Here is a 17,892-nt window from a genome sequence, read left to right on the forward strand (position 1 = left end):
AAAAAATAAAACCAACAAACTCAAATTATTTAAACAATAAAAGGTTTAATAGAACAATATATATACTTTCTATTTTCTGAACGAAGACTGTTTCAGGAAATATTTATAAAACGAAAAAATTATGTGCTGGAATACTAAGATTTAATATTTTTATGGAGCAATTCTGGTTTCTGATTGGTTGTTAGCAGAACGTGTCTATTTGATTCGTCGGTTACTATCACCAGTGTCTATAAGTAGAACCTTCTAACTTTCTGTGACCATACTCTTTTTTTTATATCAAAAATATTGCAAAAGATTAGATTAATATGGATTGCGATTGTTCCACTTTTTCAAAAAATTATGAAAACAATGTGATAAATTTTAAATGTTTTTAACAACTTCATAATAGTGATGCCTGGATTGCTTGAAAGAAAATGTTTGGAGATTTGAACTTGGCACTCCATTATGTAATTGTGTATCGAACAGATATAGTAGTTAGTTCATTGCACCTTATTATAACAAAGGCCAATACAAAATCTCAGCCAAATCGTCCCAGTAGCTTCAAAGAAAAAGTGGAACGAACAAACTGATGGATTAGATTTATATGGATTGCGATTGTTCTAAACACTTTTTTTTTTTATTACATAACGAAAACAATGCGATTAATTTTCACAATGTTTTTAACAAATTAATAAAGTAATGTCTCGATTGACTGAAAGAAAATGTTTGAAGAAAACTCAAAGCATACATGGCACAGGTGTGGCAGCTTTCAGTAAGAAATCATAAAATTGTAAGAAATCTATATATCTATAAAAGTGAATGTGTTTGTGTGTGTCTGTGTACATTTCCCTATGCAATAACTCTGTCAATTTTAAGTCTACAGACTCGAAATTTGATAATCAGGGTACTGAGATTTGGGAAAATCTTTGATCGGTTTTCGGCCAGAAATTTGGCTGTTAAGGGGTCAAAGTTCAACGATTTGACCTTTGAGAACTCTACCAAACTCCTCTGACAATTTTGGGTCTAAACACTTGAAATTTTACATATAGGTTCCTTGGATATGGCTCTAACTTAATAACTTGATTTGAGCCCCAAACAATAAATGTTAAGGGGTCATAATAGGGCTCAAAGTTTAAAAAAAAAAAAAATTTGACCACTTTTTTTGCTCAACATGCACCTCCAAACACCCAGGCAACGCCAGGCTGAAATGCTAGTTCTCTATAAAATTAGAAATTATCTTCTTGCATCTAGATGCACACTTTTCTCTAGACGCAAAAATTCAGTAAGTAATAAAGACTTCAAGATATTTTAACTATTTAATTGTTTACCCACAAGGTCAGTTTTTAATCTGAGGGGAAAATCCAGCTCTCCAAAATGGTATACATTAGAGTGAGACCAAAATGATAATTACCTTACTCTAAAAGGATTTCTTCTTCACTGACAGGACAGAAAAGATAGTGAAGTGTCAGAACAAATACTATACTTTAATCTTAGCTAAAAGACAAGGAACTTGTGAAAAAAAGAAAAGGAATTTATATGTTAGTGTTCTTCACTGAACACACCATTTATGGCAAGCATGTAAACATACAGTCCATGAACTGCATGCTGCCTTACTTGTGGCCCGCATAAAATATATTGTAATTTTTTCATTTAACAGCTAAAATTGCCCAATTTTATAATTTAAATTGAATAAATGCATATTAATTAAAAGCAATATTAGTTAGCTTATTCAGAAAATTTCAAATATATCATTTTATTAATATCATAAGCAGAAGATGCACAAATGCATCTTTGGAATAGGTCTAGCCAAAATGTCACAACATAAATTGATCCACACTTAGGGGGAAATGAGTTTTGCATGCCTGATTTATCTGTCTTAGATATTGGATGACATTTCAAGAATAAATGTTCAAAGATGAAAAATATGTGTACTTAGATATGTTTTATTCCCTAATTTGATTGCCTTGTCATCTTGTATATTAATCTGAATAAGCATCATTGTTATTTCAAGAACCGTTATTGGCAAGCAGTTCTATTGAAGCTATTCTTATTAATCAATTCTTCCCATGGTCTTTTGCACCAGCTTGTTAAATGTTTTTCCCCCTTTTTGTTGAGCCTTTTTACATTTTCCATGTATCTCAGAAATATCGTCTTGTACCATTGGCGAACATTATTTTCTTAGTGTTATAGCTTTTGCTTTACATGCATATCTTGAATAGATATTTTGAAGGAATTTTTTCAATGGCTGTCTGCCAGCAATTTTTCTGGCGACTCCTTGCTCTACACAATGCCAAAATCTACACCATCCTTTCCATTAGTTTTTCTTTTTTCTCCCCTCTTTCTATTATCCTCTCGTATATCTTGGTAGTTAAAACCAGCAGACTTCAAAATATTTTAATTGTTTTTCATTTGGACTCTAGTTTATGTAACATTCATGGTTCCTATGCACTTTTATTTAAGCAGATGATAATGGGTGAATTTTTATAAATCTGTATGGTACAACTTTTGACTCGTTCAGTTCTGTTATTGGCATTAGTTTTCCTCATTTTTTTTTTCTTGAATCCAGTACTTACTAAAGAACTGCATGAAGATTGCAAACATCTGTAGTCAAAGTAGTACAAGTTTAACTATTTAAGGCATGACAAATGTACAACAAAACATGACAACTGCTCCTGCTAAATCTCTAGTCATGTGATATTAAAATACAACAAATTGCTCCTGTTATTTATCTTTTTTTTTACATTACCTATTTTAGTAAAAATAAAAATGAAAAACAAATTTTATTTAAAAAAAGATGGATTTTTTTTCCAGGTGTTGACCCTACATCTGAAAAAAAAAATTGTATGGGAATATTTAAAAAAAAAATTTTAAGATCATAAATTTTTTTTTTGTTTTTTTATAGCAAGTCTTTTCTTATATATATATATATATATATTATATATATATATATATATGATAAATTTTTACCCCCCCCTCCCCCCCCAAAAAAAATGACAAGTAAATATATCAATAAATTATTTAATTCATCCAAATTTTGACTTATCAGTCCAGTGAAGAAGGGAGATTGTATATTTTTTACAAAGATTTTTAGCAAAAAACGAACCACATGACAGTCTGTCTAAAATAAAAATGGTTGCCTCTTGTTGTTCTTGAGATAAGAATCAAAAGTTGCTCGAATGATGTGCTTAAATCTCACAAAAATAGAGACTCAGCAGGAGCAATTGTTGTGCTTTAATTCGTTGTACATAATTATTAACACCCAAAATAGTACTATGGAATTGAAAGAATTTGAACTTGGCACTCCAGATTATTAAATTTTGTTGATATCTATTTCACCACAGTCCCTTCAAGCAGATTATCATATTTGCACACACATTTTCTCAATAGTAACACCATATTGATATACAGTTGCTTGAATGTATATTTCTCTTATAACTAAAATTAAATGATGCTTATGCTCTTTTTTTCTTCTACCATTACATATGTATACCTTTTGAAAATGTTCATTAGGCTGAGACTTAATTTTTCAGCACTTGTCGTTCAAATGTTTTAAGTTCTTATCTTCTTGGTGCAGAATATAACAGTAAAAAGCTTTTATGGGACAAAGTTTTTATTGTATTTAATTTTTCCAAAAAGGATGTATTAAAATGTTATAAACAGAAGCATTGTACACTTTGTAAGATTGAAATAGACTGTTTTGGTAAATTAATAGATAAGTAGTAGACTTTTTAGTCAGTTAAAAACTGACAAAAGTTATAAACTGTTAGCTTAGAATAAGTGCATTATAAGTTTTTTATCAGATTTAATTAAAAAAGATATAATGAAATGTTTTGAACAAAAAGTATTGTTTTTGTAAGGTTAAAATAATCGCTACCATCATCATAATTAGGGTTTTTGATCACTCTTTGAGGAGGAACCACTTCCCGGTTTCCTTCTGCCTTATTTTGTCGCTAGCTAGACAATGCCATGTAAAACTTAGTTGTTAAAATATCTCTCCAATGGGTTTTTGGCCTTCCTCTTTGTCCTCTTGGTCCATTCTGTCATTTTCGATATTCTCCTATTGTCTTTATATCTGGAAACGTGACCTACCTGTCTATGTTTTGCTGTTCATATGGTTGTGACTTGGTTCATTTTTTTTTTTTTTGTCTCAAAGATTTATGCTTAGCATAATTCGTTTCATTTTGCTACTCTTAGCGCTTTTTTTTTTTTTTTTTTTTTTGCTACATTGTCTATTTTTCGCTACTATATGATGTAACAGACATGATGTATTCATTAAACACTTTTTGTTTGATGTTCATAATGAATTTTCAACTTCACATCATGGAAAGTAATCTTCAATTCTTCATCTTCATACATATCATTTCAGTTCCTTGGACTTCTGTTCTCATCTTGAATGTTATATTGACTGGAATGTTGCGAAAATAACTTCCAGCCTCCTTGTCGAATTCAGGAATCTGCATTGAATTTCAAATGAAACTCTTTATTTAATCCATGGGGGTAGCATGCTCTCGTTCCATCAGCCATGACTGAGTAGAGTCCTAAGTTATCCACAATTGTATTTTGAGTGTTGCCTGCACTGAGGATTGACCCTTCAACCTCCAGAAGAGTGTAGCTTTCACCAAGTACTTTATCTACTACAAATAATGAATAATCTATCCTCATCTCAAAAATTCAGACACATAATCTTTATACATATATGAAATTATAATTCAAGTCTATTTGTACACAAACCCATAGGTGTTTGAAGATGACCCCTTCATTCTAAAACTACACTGCATGTCAAATTATTAACGAGATAACATTTTACCAGTTTCAGAAACTTACTGGTAGTTTTGTATCAAAAGCTTTGGAAACATTGGTTATGCTGAGCTGCGCGTACTGTGAAATTTTCATATTGTTCCGCACAATGTAAACAACTTGCCATAATTGCTGAATTCACGGTATTTGAGGTGTCAAATTATTTTTTTTTTTTTTTTTTTTTTTTTTTTAATTACATTTTCACCCCAAACAAGGCAAATTGGTGTTTTCCATGTATCTCAGAAATATCGTCTTGTACCATTGGCGAACATTATTTTCTTAGTGTTATAGCTTTTGCTTTACATGCATATCTTGAATAGATATTTTGAAGGAATTTTTTCAATGGCTGTCTGCCAGCAATTTTTCTGGCGACTCCTTGCTCTACACAATGCCAAAATCTACACCATCCTTTCCATTAGTTTTTCTTTTTTCTCCCCTCTTTCTATTATCCTCTCGTATATCTTGGTAGTTAAAACCAGCAGACTTCAAAATATTTTAATTGTTTTTCATTTGGACTCTAGTTTATGTAACATTCATGGTTCCTATGCACTTTTATTTAAGCAGATGATAATGGGTGAATTTTTATAAATCTGTATGGTACAACTTTTGACTCGTTCAGTTCTGTTATTGGCATTAGTTTTCCTCATTTTTTTTTTCTTGAATCCAGTACTTACTAAAGAACTGCATGAAGATTGCAAACATCTGTAGTCAAAGTAGTACAAGTTTAACTATTTAAGGCATGACAAATGTACAACAAAACATGACAACTGCTCCTGCTAAATCTCTAGTCATGTGATATTAAAATACAACAAATTGCTCCTGTTATTTATCTTTTTTTTTACATTACCTATTTTAGTAAAAATAAAAATGAAAAACAAATTTTATTTAAAAAAAGATGGATTTTTTTTCCAGGTGTTGACCCTACATCTGAAAAAAAAAATTGTATGGGAATATTTAAAAAAAAAATTTTAAGATCATAAATTTTTTTTTTGTTTTTTTATAGCAAGTCTTTTCTTATATATATATATATATATATTATATATATATATATATATGATAAATTTTTACCCCCCCCTCCCCCCCAAAAAAAAATGACAAGTAAATATATCAATAAATTATTTAATTCATCCAAATTTTGACTTATCAGTCCAGTGAAGAAGGGAGATTGTATATTTTTTACAAAGATTTTTAGCAAAAAACGAACCACATGACAGTCTGTCTAAAATAAAAATGGTTGCCTCTTGTTGTTCTTGAGATAAGAATCAAAAGTTGCTCGAATGATGTGCTTAAATCTCACAAAAATAGAGACTCAGCAGGAGCAATTGTTGTGCTTTAATTCGTTGTACATAATTATTAACACCCAAAATAGTACTATGGAATTGAAAGAATTTGAACTTGGCACTCCAGATTATTAAATTTTGTTGATATCTATTTCACCACAGTCCCTTCAAGCAGATTATCATATTTGCACACACATTTTCTCAATAGTAACACCATATTGATATACAGTTGCTTGAATGTATATTTCTCTTATAACTAAAATTAAATGATGCTTATGCTCTTTTTTTCTTCTACCATTACATATGTATACCTTTTGAAAATGTTCATTAGGCTGAGACTTAATTTTTCAGCACTTGTCGTTCAAATGTTTTAAGTTCTTATCTTCTTGGTGCAGAATATAACAGTAAAAAGCTTTTATGGGACAAAGTTTTTATTGTATTTAATTTTTCCAAAAAGGATGTATTAAAATGTTATAAACAGAAGCATTGTACACTTTGTAAGATTGAAATAGACTGTTTTGGTAAATTAATAGATAAGTAGTAGACTTTTTAGTCAGTTAAAAACTGACAAAAGTTATAAACTGTTAGCTTAGAATAAGTGCATTATAAGTTTTTTATCAGATTTAATTAAAAAAGATATAATGAAATGTTTTGAACAAAAAGTATTGTTTTTGTAAGGTTAAAATAATCGCTACCATCATCATAATTAGGGTTTTTGATCACTCTTTGAGGAGGAACCACTTCCCGGTTTCCTTCTGCCTTATTTTGTCGCTAGCTAGACAATGCCATGTAAAACTTAGTTGTTAAAATATCTCTCCAATGGGTTTTTGGCCTTCCTCTTTGTCCTCTTGGTCCATTCTGTCATTTTCGATATTCTCCTATTGTCTTTATATCTGGAAACGTGACCTACCTGTCTATGTTTTGCTGTTCATATGGTTGTGACTTGGTTCATTTTTTTTTTTTTTGTCTCAAAGATTTATGCTTAGCATAATTCGTTTCATTTTGCTACTCTTAGCGCTTTTTTTTTTTTTTTTTTTTTTGCTACATTGTCTATTTTTCGCTACTATATGATGTAACAGACATGATGTATTCATTAAACACTTTTTGTTTGATGTTCATAATGAATTTTCAACTTCACATCATGGAAAGTAATCTTCAATTCTTCATCTTCATACATATCATTTCAGTTCCTTGGACTTCTGTTCTCATCTTGAATGTTATATTGACTGGAATGTTGCGAAAATAACTTCCAGCCTCCTTGTCGAATTCAGGAATCTGCATTGAATTTCAAATGAAACTCTTTATTTAATCCATGGGGGTAGCATGCTCTCGTTCCATCAGCCATGACTGAGTAGAGTCCTAAGTTATCCACAATTGTATTTTGAGTGTTGCCTGCACTGAGGATTGACCCTTCAACCTCCAGAAGAGTGTAGCTTTCACCAAGTACTTTATCTACTACAAATAATGAATAATCTATCCTCATCTCAAAAATTCAGACACATAATCTTTATACATATATGAAATTATAATTCAAGTCTATTTGTACACAAACCCATAGGTGTTTGAAGATGACCCCTTCATTCTAAAACTACACTGCATGTCAAATTATTAACGAGATAACATTTTACCAGTTTCAGAAACTTACTGGTAGTTTTGTATCAAAAGCTTTGGAAACATTGGTTATGCTGAGCTGCGCGTACTGTGAAATTTTCATATTGTTCCGCACAATGTAAACAACTTGCCATAATTGCTGAATTCACGGTATTTGAGGTGTCAAATTATTTTTTTTTTTTTTTTTTTTTTTTTTTTAATTACATTTTCACCCCAAACAAGGCAAATTGCCACTTTGGTGTAGGGGGCTACTATCAGGGGCAACAACTACTGGGGTACTATGTAGGGATTATTAACAAAGCAGTTTGTTTTGTCAATAAAATGGATCGTAAAGGTGGTTTGAGTAGTTCTGAAGAGTACTATTACAGAACAGTTAGCAAAAGGTAAAACTGCCCTCAAAATATCGAAAATGATAGGAAGGTACCATCAAACTGAAGAACTTTGTCAAGGACCCTACAAATGTATGTAAGAGAGCTGATAAAGGTAAATCTAGAATTGTTTCACGCCGTTCTCTACTCCAAATTATAGAAATTAAAAGTAAGAACAAAACTGGTAATAATGAATTTATTTACTGCAAACTATTATCCTCATCTTTCTCGGTTGTTGTTTCACGTTTCGGCCAACTATTCCTCTAGTCTTCGTTAGGTGGTAACTGCGACGGGATAGGAACTCCGAATCTCCTAACTGCATTCTCAGCAATTACTGCCATCCATAGTTGTTGTCGTCGTCTCACTATGTTTTGGCCAAGTAAGCCTCTGGATTGAAACCGCTATCTTCAGACAATTCACACCTGGAACCATAGAGATTCAATGTTTCTATCCACTGCGTCACGGGCCCCGAAGGGCGATCATGGTTGGATTTTTTGGTCTTATAAATCCACGTTTATTTATTATCTGATCTTTCATGGTCGGGTCTATACCGAATAGTATATATATATATATATATATATATATATATATTATTTAATTGGAATTCATTAGTGAGATGAGTATTATTTATTAGTTTATTTATTGCGGACTATTATCTTCATCTTTCTAAGTTGTTTCACGGCGTTGGAGTAGCTGGTCGAAACGTCGTGAAACAATAAGTTAGAAAGAGGAGGATAATAGTCCGCAATAAATAAATAAATAAATAATACTAATCTCAATAACGAATTATAAATTTACTGAAAATTTTCAATAAATGTCACTGTACAAACATCTTTCATCCAATTAATACTGAGTTTCCTCTTCAAAAACTTTTAAATAAGTTTACAAAAAAAAAAAGAAGAAAAAAGTAATTGGGTATTATGGGCTGGGATAGGACATAAGTTTCTTCATTTAATCCTGGTCAATGTCAGATCTTCCTGCTAATAGTGATATACATTGATGTTAATAGATGTTTAATGGGGTGATTCGATTCTCAAGTGTATATGTGGTGAGTTCAATACAACACCCATAAAAAAATTCAGTGAGTCAACATGTAAAAAAATTAATGTTAAACTGCAAGATCGTGGGCTAAATTTTATCTTCCCAAATTTTAATTAGAAGTATACTTAAACTTTAATTTGGTTTGAACCTACTGTCTATCAGGGTAGGAAAAAAAAAACTCTAATTTTGTTCTCCTTGTATCATGTCTGTTATTTAAAGAAATTGAAACTAAATTTAAAATGTGCAGTTCACAATGAAAGTTATTTTTTTGCTAATGTCTGTAAAATAAATGATTTAATGTAGAGAATTTTATTTTAAACAGGTTTTCTTTTTCATTTTTATCTCCTTTTCCTCTTTTTTTTTTCTCTGTCTTGTGTCCCTAATGAGAAATACTTTGACTGAAATTAACAAGTTTATAGTGAAAATTGGGTAGCGAGGAATAGTTTTATTACCTATTTGCTTATTTTTCAAATAAGCCTTTCTTAAGAAACTAATATATGGGGGGGGTTAGGTTCATCCTTTTATGTAGGAATGAATCAATCGTTACTTATCAAAATCCAAAAGCTACTCAAAGATAAGGATTAATAAATTTGTTAAATAGATGTGAGAATTGGTAACGATGGTTGCAACTTTAATTTGTTTATTTAAAAGGACAGCACAACAAGAATTTATTAGCATTGAACTTGAAAACAACCATGCTGTAGTCAGCTGGAAAGCAGCCCAATGGTATTGCATATCAAATACGGGTAGTTCTTGGAAAAAAACTTTGCTCATGAAAATTCTGTTTAGTTTTAGGTTCAAAGGGAAAGAAAGGAAAATTCTTAACTGGTTGTAACTAGACAACTTTTTATTGTGAATGTTTTAGAGGGTGGAACCATAGATTTGAGCTCAGTTGAGCAGCTACCATGGAAATAATGATGATGGAGAAAGACCAGTAACTTCTTTGTCGGAAAGAGGCTGTGTAAAAGAAGAGGACCTCTTCCATTAGATTTCAAAGTCAGTTTTGTACTTTTTCAGAACAGCAAACAGTGCTCTTAACGACACCTCCTCAGACGTGGCAACAACACTCCATCTTAGGACATATTTGACTTATACAGGTAGAGGATTGTTTCAGGAGTGAGATACTTTCTAGAGTGGTAGAATGATCCAACCATTTTCCCAATGACCTAGCTAATAGATTTGATGCAAGTTCTCCATTTCAGATCTGTAGTGAATGTCAGTCCAAGAAGCTTATCAAAGTGGAGCGGGGGGTGGGGCATCCTCAAAGAGAGAGAACCATTCATTTCAATTTCGGCAAAGTGGGGATCTGAGCGTTAGTGGTGAAAGGAGAAAACTTTCTGTTGAGATGCATTAAAAGTAACCAACCACCCTTTTCCCCTATTTCACTACAGGTTAGAAGAAAGAGAAACGCAAACATTTGGATATCTTTGAACATATTTATGATAGCTTTATAAAAATCTGATCTGAGTATATATAGCTATATAAAAAACTGGTATCTGAGTATATGTTTATAGTCCAACCATTAAAATAATGTACCAAGAAATCAAATTTTTATAATCTTTATACAGATATCAAATTTTTTTTTTCATTACCTAGCCAGTTAGAGTTGAATGCGTGTTGCATGGAGAGAAATTATATGCAAATGATATGATAGATGTGTCATATGTCTCAAATGTATTTATTAATGTGATACATTCACTTTTTAATTTAATTTAATTTTTTTTATTACTTTTTAAATTTTTTTCAGCACTGCCAAATACAATTTTGCCTCTTTCCTTCCGAAATTTTTATTTGAACAGTTTGGGAGATATGCAAACATATTTTTTCTCTTCATTGCATTACTTCAGGTATGTACCCTATTTATAATTATATTTATTTTCAAAGATTATTGAAAACTGCACAATCCAACAAACAGCATTTCCATTATGTTCTCCTTTCAATATAATAACTTCTAATTAACAACTTGAAGATTTAAAATAAGTCTACATTTTTTAATATTATGTATCTTCACAATTAGTAAAGTGTGCAACCAAAAATAATTTTTTTCTGACTGCATTAATGTTTCTGAAAAAAAAAAATCTATAAACTGTTAAATAAAAAGAAGAAAAAAAATGAGCAAAAGAACTGAAATGTTTTCACATAACCTTAGAGAAAGCCTTCAACTGTGAAATCAGGATTGGCTAGCTATATCATGTGACCTAGCTGTGGATCAGCAAAAATATGCTGTTATGGTCAGACACTATTTGCTCAAGAGAAAACTGGCTCAACTTAAGAGGAAAACAATTCAAATATATTAAGTCACATCAGTTCTGAAAGAAAATCAATCATTGTTTTAAATCATATAACTACTTTCAACTATTTTCAACTATGGTTTTTTTCTCATTATTTTTGATAGAATTTTGAAGGAAGGAACTAAATTTTTATAAAAGTGTAACTAAAATCTTAAAAATGAATGCATTCTGGTTGATTTACTTTTGTAATAAAATTATTTTTAAATGGGATTTTTTAAAAAATAAGAAAAAAACTTGCCACCAACGTCATTAATTTTCAGTTGTTGTAACTTGTTTGATATTTTTTATAAATTATCTCTTCGGTGCTCGTTAAGATAGTCAACAGATCGATTTTTTATATATCTGGTTTTAAGCAAAAGCAACTACTTAATTGTCATATCAAAAATATTAATATATCCAAAGATTACAAACATTCTATCTAGTAGAACAACTGCTATTGTGTTTTTAGTAAAAAAAACAAAACAAAAGTCTATCACTATAGTCTGCAAATGTCAGAAGCCATTAAAGTTGCAAAAAGGGAGATAAGTATGTCCCTGTATTCGCAATCTTCAAGGTGTTCACATCTAGGGAAAATGCAATTTCTCCAAATTTTCCATAAAAATTACTTTTAACTATAAATTATTTTCTACTCGAATTTTTCTAATTTTTTTGATAGATTACTATTATCAACATAATTAAGTACTGTTTTTGTTTAATACACCATATTAAAAAAAATCGATCTATCAACTCTATCTTAACAAGTACCATTTTTAGGCTTAAAGGTTTAAACTTATAGACAAAATCGTCTGGAGTCTGTTTTTGTTAAATTTTTATATAAATATTTGGGTATTTAGTGCATACTAACTAGATGGTAACTGTTCACATGTCTGTTGTGTCTGTTTTAATGGATGAGTTCATCCTTTTATTTCAGCATTCATGATGCCATAAAGAATTTTTCCAATGTTTTCAAAGTGAATGAACTCTTCTTAAAATCCCCACTTTTAGTAGTATATAGTTTTTCTCATATACTAGGTAGCAAAAAAGAAAATACTTGTAGTGATAATCAATATATTTTTTAATAAAATTGCTATAACACAAACAAAAATTTCATCTACCTAATTTATTTTCATTCCTTTTTATGTCCCCCCCTCCAGAAAAAGCACATTATTTTAGTAAATAAAATATTCTACATTCGCAATAAACTGCTGCATTTTTTTTTTTTTCATTATTGTGTCAACCCTAACGGACATATTGTTCCGTTTATTCAACACTCCATTCATTAATAACTTTGTACTTTTTCATTTACATTTACTGCGACCTGGCAATTCGTTACATGTTATGGCATCAACACTATTTAAGAGTTTTAATTCCCCACTTTGAATACATATAATTTTTTTTTTTCTTTAATTCTGGGTTTGGCATTAAATAACCTGAAAAGGGTTGATATGCCGTTAAACAAACTAAACCTTTTAATCCCCCCTCTCTCTTTCTCTGATTATTTCTCTTGCGTGTTTCTGTGTCCATGTGCTTGCTACGATAAATTGCTATAACAACAAAAAATTCATCTACCTAATTTACATTAAGCATTTATTTACGTATTTACAAATTGTTGTGAAACAACAACTATAAGAGATGTGATAACAGTCCGCAAATAAATAACTAAATAAACTATTTTCTTTATTAATTAACTTAAAGATATTTTTATAAGAAAAAAAAAAAACAGTTTGCCACAATAATTCCTTCTTATAAAAAACATAAATTTTGTCTTTTTTATTTTGTGTGTGTGTGTGGGGGGGTGGGGTCAATTTAAACAAACTGAGCCACAGCAACATGTGGCCGGGTATGGTTAGCAAATAAATATTTGGATGTACTTAGCAATCTTTTCCTACAAATATTATTTTTAAAATTTATATAACTGATATTAAAGTGATATAATTAGAATCTTTTAGAATGTAGTGTTAGATGTGTCAGCATAGAAGTGGTTTGCAAATTTCATTAATTTTATTTTGTTTTTCATTAAATATGTTTATTCCAAGAATATTTGTTCATTTTTATTATTAATTTTTTTTTTTTATAGAGTTATTTAACAAAATTATCTTTATTTATTTTTTTTTTTTTAACTAGTATTTTGAAAATTAATCATGATATCATTAAATTATTGAGCCAACATGTTTTACAAGTATAACTAGATGTTAGGAGACTGTTATGTTATTTCCCTCTCTACATGTAAAATAATTCTATCTAAAAAGCTTCCAAAGTTTCAATATTCTAATATATGAGAATTTGTTAAGAATGTTAAAGCTAGAAATGATGTTTTATTCAAAAATTTAAATGCTTCCAAGTTCATATCAAACTTTGAATAGTCATGAAGTAATTTGTTTTTTGTTGTATTTTTTATTTGATTTTAATACATTACGGTGAATTTGATTTCATATTTAAATTATTTTTATGGGATATTAAAAATTTAATTTAATTTTACCCTATTGCATTTCAGATTTTAATAAATATTATTTCAATAGATGATATTTTATTAAATATTATTTCAAATATTATTTCAATAAATATGAAAGTACACAGATATGAAGCTGTCTCATTATATAATTAATATACAAATGAGAAATGATTAAACATCATTATGTTTAATAAATTTCAAACATACCTTCGTCCTCATTGTTTTATCTATTTTAGCTTCAAATTACTTATAAATGTCATATTTTCTCTTTTTTGTCTTTTTCTATCCCCTCCTCTCTCTCTCCCTCTCTCACACTTCTCTGATTCTCTGCCTCTTCCACCTTTTTTAAGTGTCGTATATTGTGTTTCTCTCTCTCCAAAGATTAGACAATATTACAGCTTGCTAGCAGCCATACATTTAACACAGTAATCTAGTTGCTCTATTTAGAATCTCTGTAGTTGCCATAGCTGCCTTGATCTGCGCAGCTAAGCTTCGTGTAATGGTTTCAACAATAATCATAATCATCATCTTATCGGCTTAGTATTCAATATGGTCCAAATCCTTAAAATATTATTCCTTAACATTGACAGGTTTAATCTAAACTATTATGATGATCCTCTGCCTACTCCCTAAAAATACTTTTAGTATTATTTAAATCCAATATCAAGCTTACACATGTGACATTTATTTGCAAAAGATTTTTGTCAAGAGATTAAAACATATACTTACATAAATTTATCCTATCATATTTTTCGTACTGTTTTTATCTAGAAGCAAGACCACCTATGACCTCTTATGTCAGTATTTATTTATAATAGTAAATATAAAGCCCCTTCCAGTCCTAGGACAATGGTATCATGCCTAACGAACATATATCACACTATCCTCTTTCTCCAGAAAAAGGGGATGATAATGCCTGGGAGGATGGTATTATGACCACAGAACAGATACTACACTTTGATCTCCCACCTACTCCTTAACAATAACTTTAATAGTATTTAAATCCAATATCAATTTTACATGTTTAACATTTTATTTACAAAATTTTTGTCAAGAGATTATGAGTAAACCCCTCTATTTTTATTCCGCCTGAATGGATCAGAGGAAACTGTAAATTGTATTATAATGATGACTTATTTATGCATTTATGACCTGAAAATTTCATCTCTCCGTTGCAGATATTGACGGTGTGAGATTCTAAAAAAGCAACCCATGTCATAGATATGCATCAGCGGAGATGTCATTGAATTCTTCCATGCAACAAAAAAAATTGAATTGATCAACATTCACTGGCACCTGTTGAACGTTTACAAAACTGGTGCAGTTGATTTCAGTGCAGTTCGTTGATTTCAGAGTGGCATCAGAGATGTGAGTGATAAAGCGCGTTCTGGACTTTTTACAACTTTAAGCCATCAAAAGAAGCTAACAAAAATACATTGAGAATGGTGGTGACTATGTAGAAAAATAAATTCTGGAGCAGAAAAGGTTGCTTGTTTTAATGGTACCACTCCCATCTAGGTAGCTCCTGAACATTTTGGGTTTTGAGTTAAAAAAAAAAAAAAAATAGGAGACCTTACTTTTGGAATGACCCTCGTAAAACGTGTGCTTATATAAATTTATCACATATTTTTCATATTGTTTTTATCTAGAAGCAAGACCATCTATGACCTCTTGCATCAGTATTGTTGCCACATCTGGGTGCATCTACCACTAGTCTCTCCCTCCTAGACAGGGTCCAAAAGCTCCAACCCCTGCCCCATTGCTGCAATGTTGTATCCTTCTGCTTGTTTGTTTATAACGTCATTTTAATGTGAACGCTTTAACGTCTATTCATTCCGATTATCATAAAAGTTATTGTTGTTTTGTGGCTTCTTCAAAATGGCTCAACTGCCACTCTTGACCAGCCAGTGGGGCGACTCTGTTGGCACAACACCACTTAATAAAGGTCATTGCTTCTTATAACATTTCTTCTTTTTCCAATTTATTGAGAAAGCGAAATAACCAAGACTTTCTTGCTTATCAGGTCTCATCGTTCTTGTAGTTAATTTGAAAGTAAGTTTTTACAAAGATTTTTTTTTTTTAACTCCAAGATGCAATGTCAAATGGTTTAAATTCAAACTCATTAATATTTTCTGCCAGTTGTCTACTGAATCACGTAAAACATCAGACTGATTCTAGCAGGTTTGCATCAATTCTCAAGTCAATCGAGCTAGACAAAGGCAATGACCACACCTGACAGCTTGACACTTAGATTTTAGAGCTATAAGGGATACAACTAACTTTTTCAGCTTATATGGGTGATATGGTCCACTGAATCTGCAAGAGAGAAGATGCAGGGGAAATTTTTCAGGTTCAGCTGAATCGGCATCGATTTATGACATAAACAGAGTCCCAGCCATTATGTGACAGTAATCAAGTCACACTGCATTACGTGTAACAAATGATGAAAAATGAATAATTTACAAAAGTTTTTAAAAAATTTTTATTAGATTTTAGTAACGAGGCAATTTAGTTGGTTGGAGCATGTACGAATTAGCATTCAATTAATTATTTTATTTTTATTTCTATTTTACTTACATTTAAAAAACAATAGGATAATGAAGCTGACCCAACTGATATTCTGTTTGGTTTGAACATTTTTTTTTTTTTCTTTTTTTTTTTTTATCCCCTCGAAACAAGGCATATATTACCACTGAAACATAAAGGGATACTTTGAATTGGAGCAGGGAGGGAATTCCAACTGCAACCTATTCCAGGATAGAAGTTATTGGAGTAAAAGATCTTCTGGCATCTAGGGAGCTACATTGAAGAGAGAAAATATTTCTGTTAATAGGGTTGGATATTTCAGTTCAAAAAGTGCAAGATCAGTAAGTTTGAAGTACATTCCATGAAAGCATTTGTAAAATAAGCACTCGGATGCAATATCACAGTGATGAGGCTGGAACTTGATACACAGTGTCAGACCTGTTAGGTTACAGACTCGTTTTTGTGTACACTGTTCAAGGAGATAGTAGTGGTTGGTGGACGAGCCCAAAAACATCTTCCCACGTCAAATGATGTTGATAATTCTCAAGTTATACATTGATTAGATCACTGAAAATCTAAACTGATCCATTTATCCTTAATGTATTGGGAAATTTGAAAAACTTTTTTAAACATGATCAATTATTTATGGTATCTTATATATTTTTGATCGAGTTTGTCACTATACTTATTTGTGCATAGGCTAGTATCCACATTCTTAAACCAATCGTCACTAAATTTAGTCCAAATATTAGTCATAGTTTTATTTAGAACTGATTTAATTCTGGGATATCGTGGTCAGTACTCTAGGTTAAGGGAAAGGTTCAAGTCACACTTTTGGCAAAAACTAAGTGGACTAGAAAATGGGTCTTGGGTTTACTTTCAACAGTTTCGTCACACTTGCTTCCCTTATTTTGTCCGTTAGTCCTTACATTTCATGAGCAATGTTTTTGACAAAGGGAAAAGAATTACTGTTTTCTGGATTGAATCTATTTATTTTATACTTTATGAGTAGCATTTAAAAAGAATTTTAGTTTCATTAAGTGGCTTTATGCTTTGTCTGGAATGGTTTTCATATGAAAAAAAAAAAAGAACCCTGATTAATTATTTACGGTATCATATCTTTTTTATTGAGTTTGTCACTATGTTTATTTGTGTATAGCTTACCATCCCCATCACTTGATCAACCGTCAATAAATTTGATCCAAATATTGGTCATGATCTAACTTAGAACTGTTTTAATTTTGGAGACAAAGGTCAATGGTCAAAATAATAGAAAAGGTTCAAATCACACTTTTGGCAATAACTAAAATTTTTGTACACCATAGGAATTTATTACTTGGCCAATAAAGTCCAGCATTTAGTATGATATTTACATTTGATATTGACTTTAAAAGCTTTGTCAAGACCAGAAGCTTTAGAGAATTTCAACTTTCAATTTTTATCCAAGTATGATGTATGCATCAGATACTCTTTTATAACCGTAACCACAATGATAGATTTTAACTTGATTAGATAATTCTTGAGTTATCAACGTTTCCATAGCATAACTTTGGGAATATTTCATACAA

General features: G+C 30.7%; 1 protein-coding gene across 31 annotated transcripts in view; it reads left to right on the forward strand.

The window, feature by feature from the left end:
- The window catches only part of LOC145253848 (phospholipid-transporting ATPase IA-like), a 517,619-nt gene that overhangs the window by 293,115 nt on the left and 206,612 nt on the right, over positions 1 to 17,892 (forward strand). For all 31 annotated transcript variants that reach the window (XR_013863764.1, XR_013863763.1, XR_013863765.1 and 28 more), the window contains one exon: positions 10,824 to 10,923. Coding sequence is in view for 28 of the 31 variants with exons in the window: in XM_080112987.1 (XP_079969113.1) it covers positions 10,824 to 10,923 (100 nt within the window). In the remaining 3 variants the exon portion in view is untranslated. The remainder of the gene's footprint in view (positions 1 to 10,823; positions 10,924 to 17,892) is intronic.

Source organism: Euprymna scolopes, chromosome 3 (assembly GCF_053919585.1).
Source record: "Euprymna scolopes isolate OS-2025 chromosome 3, ASM5391958v1, whole genome shotgun sequence".
In the NCBI taxonomy this organism is placed as follows: domain Eukaryota; kingdom Metazoa; phylum Mollusca; class Cephalopoda; order Sepiida; family Sepiolidae; genus Euprymna; species Euprymna scolopes.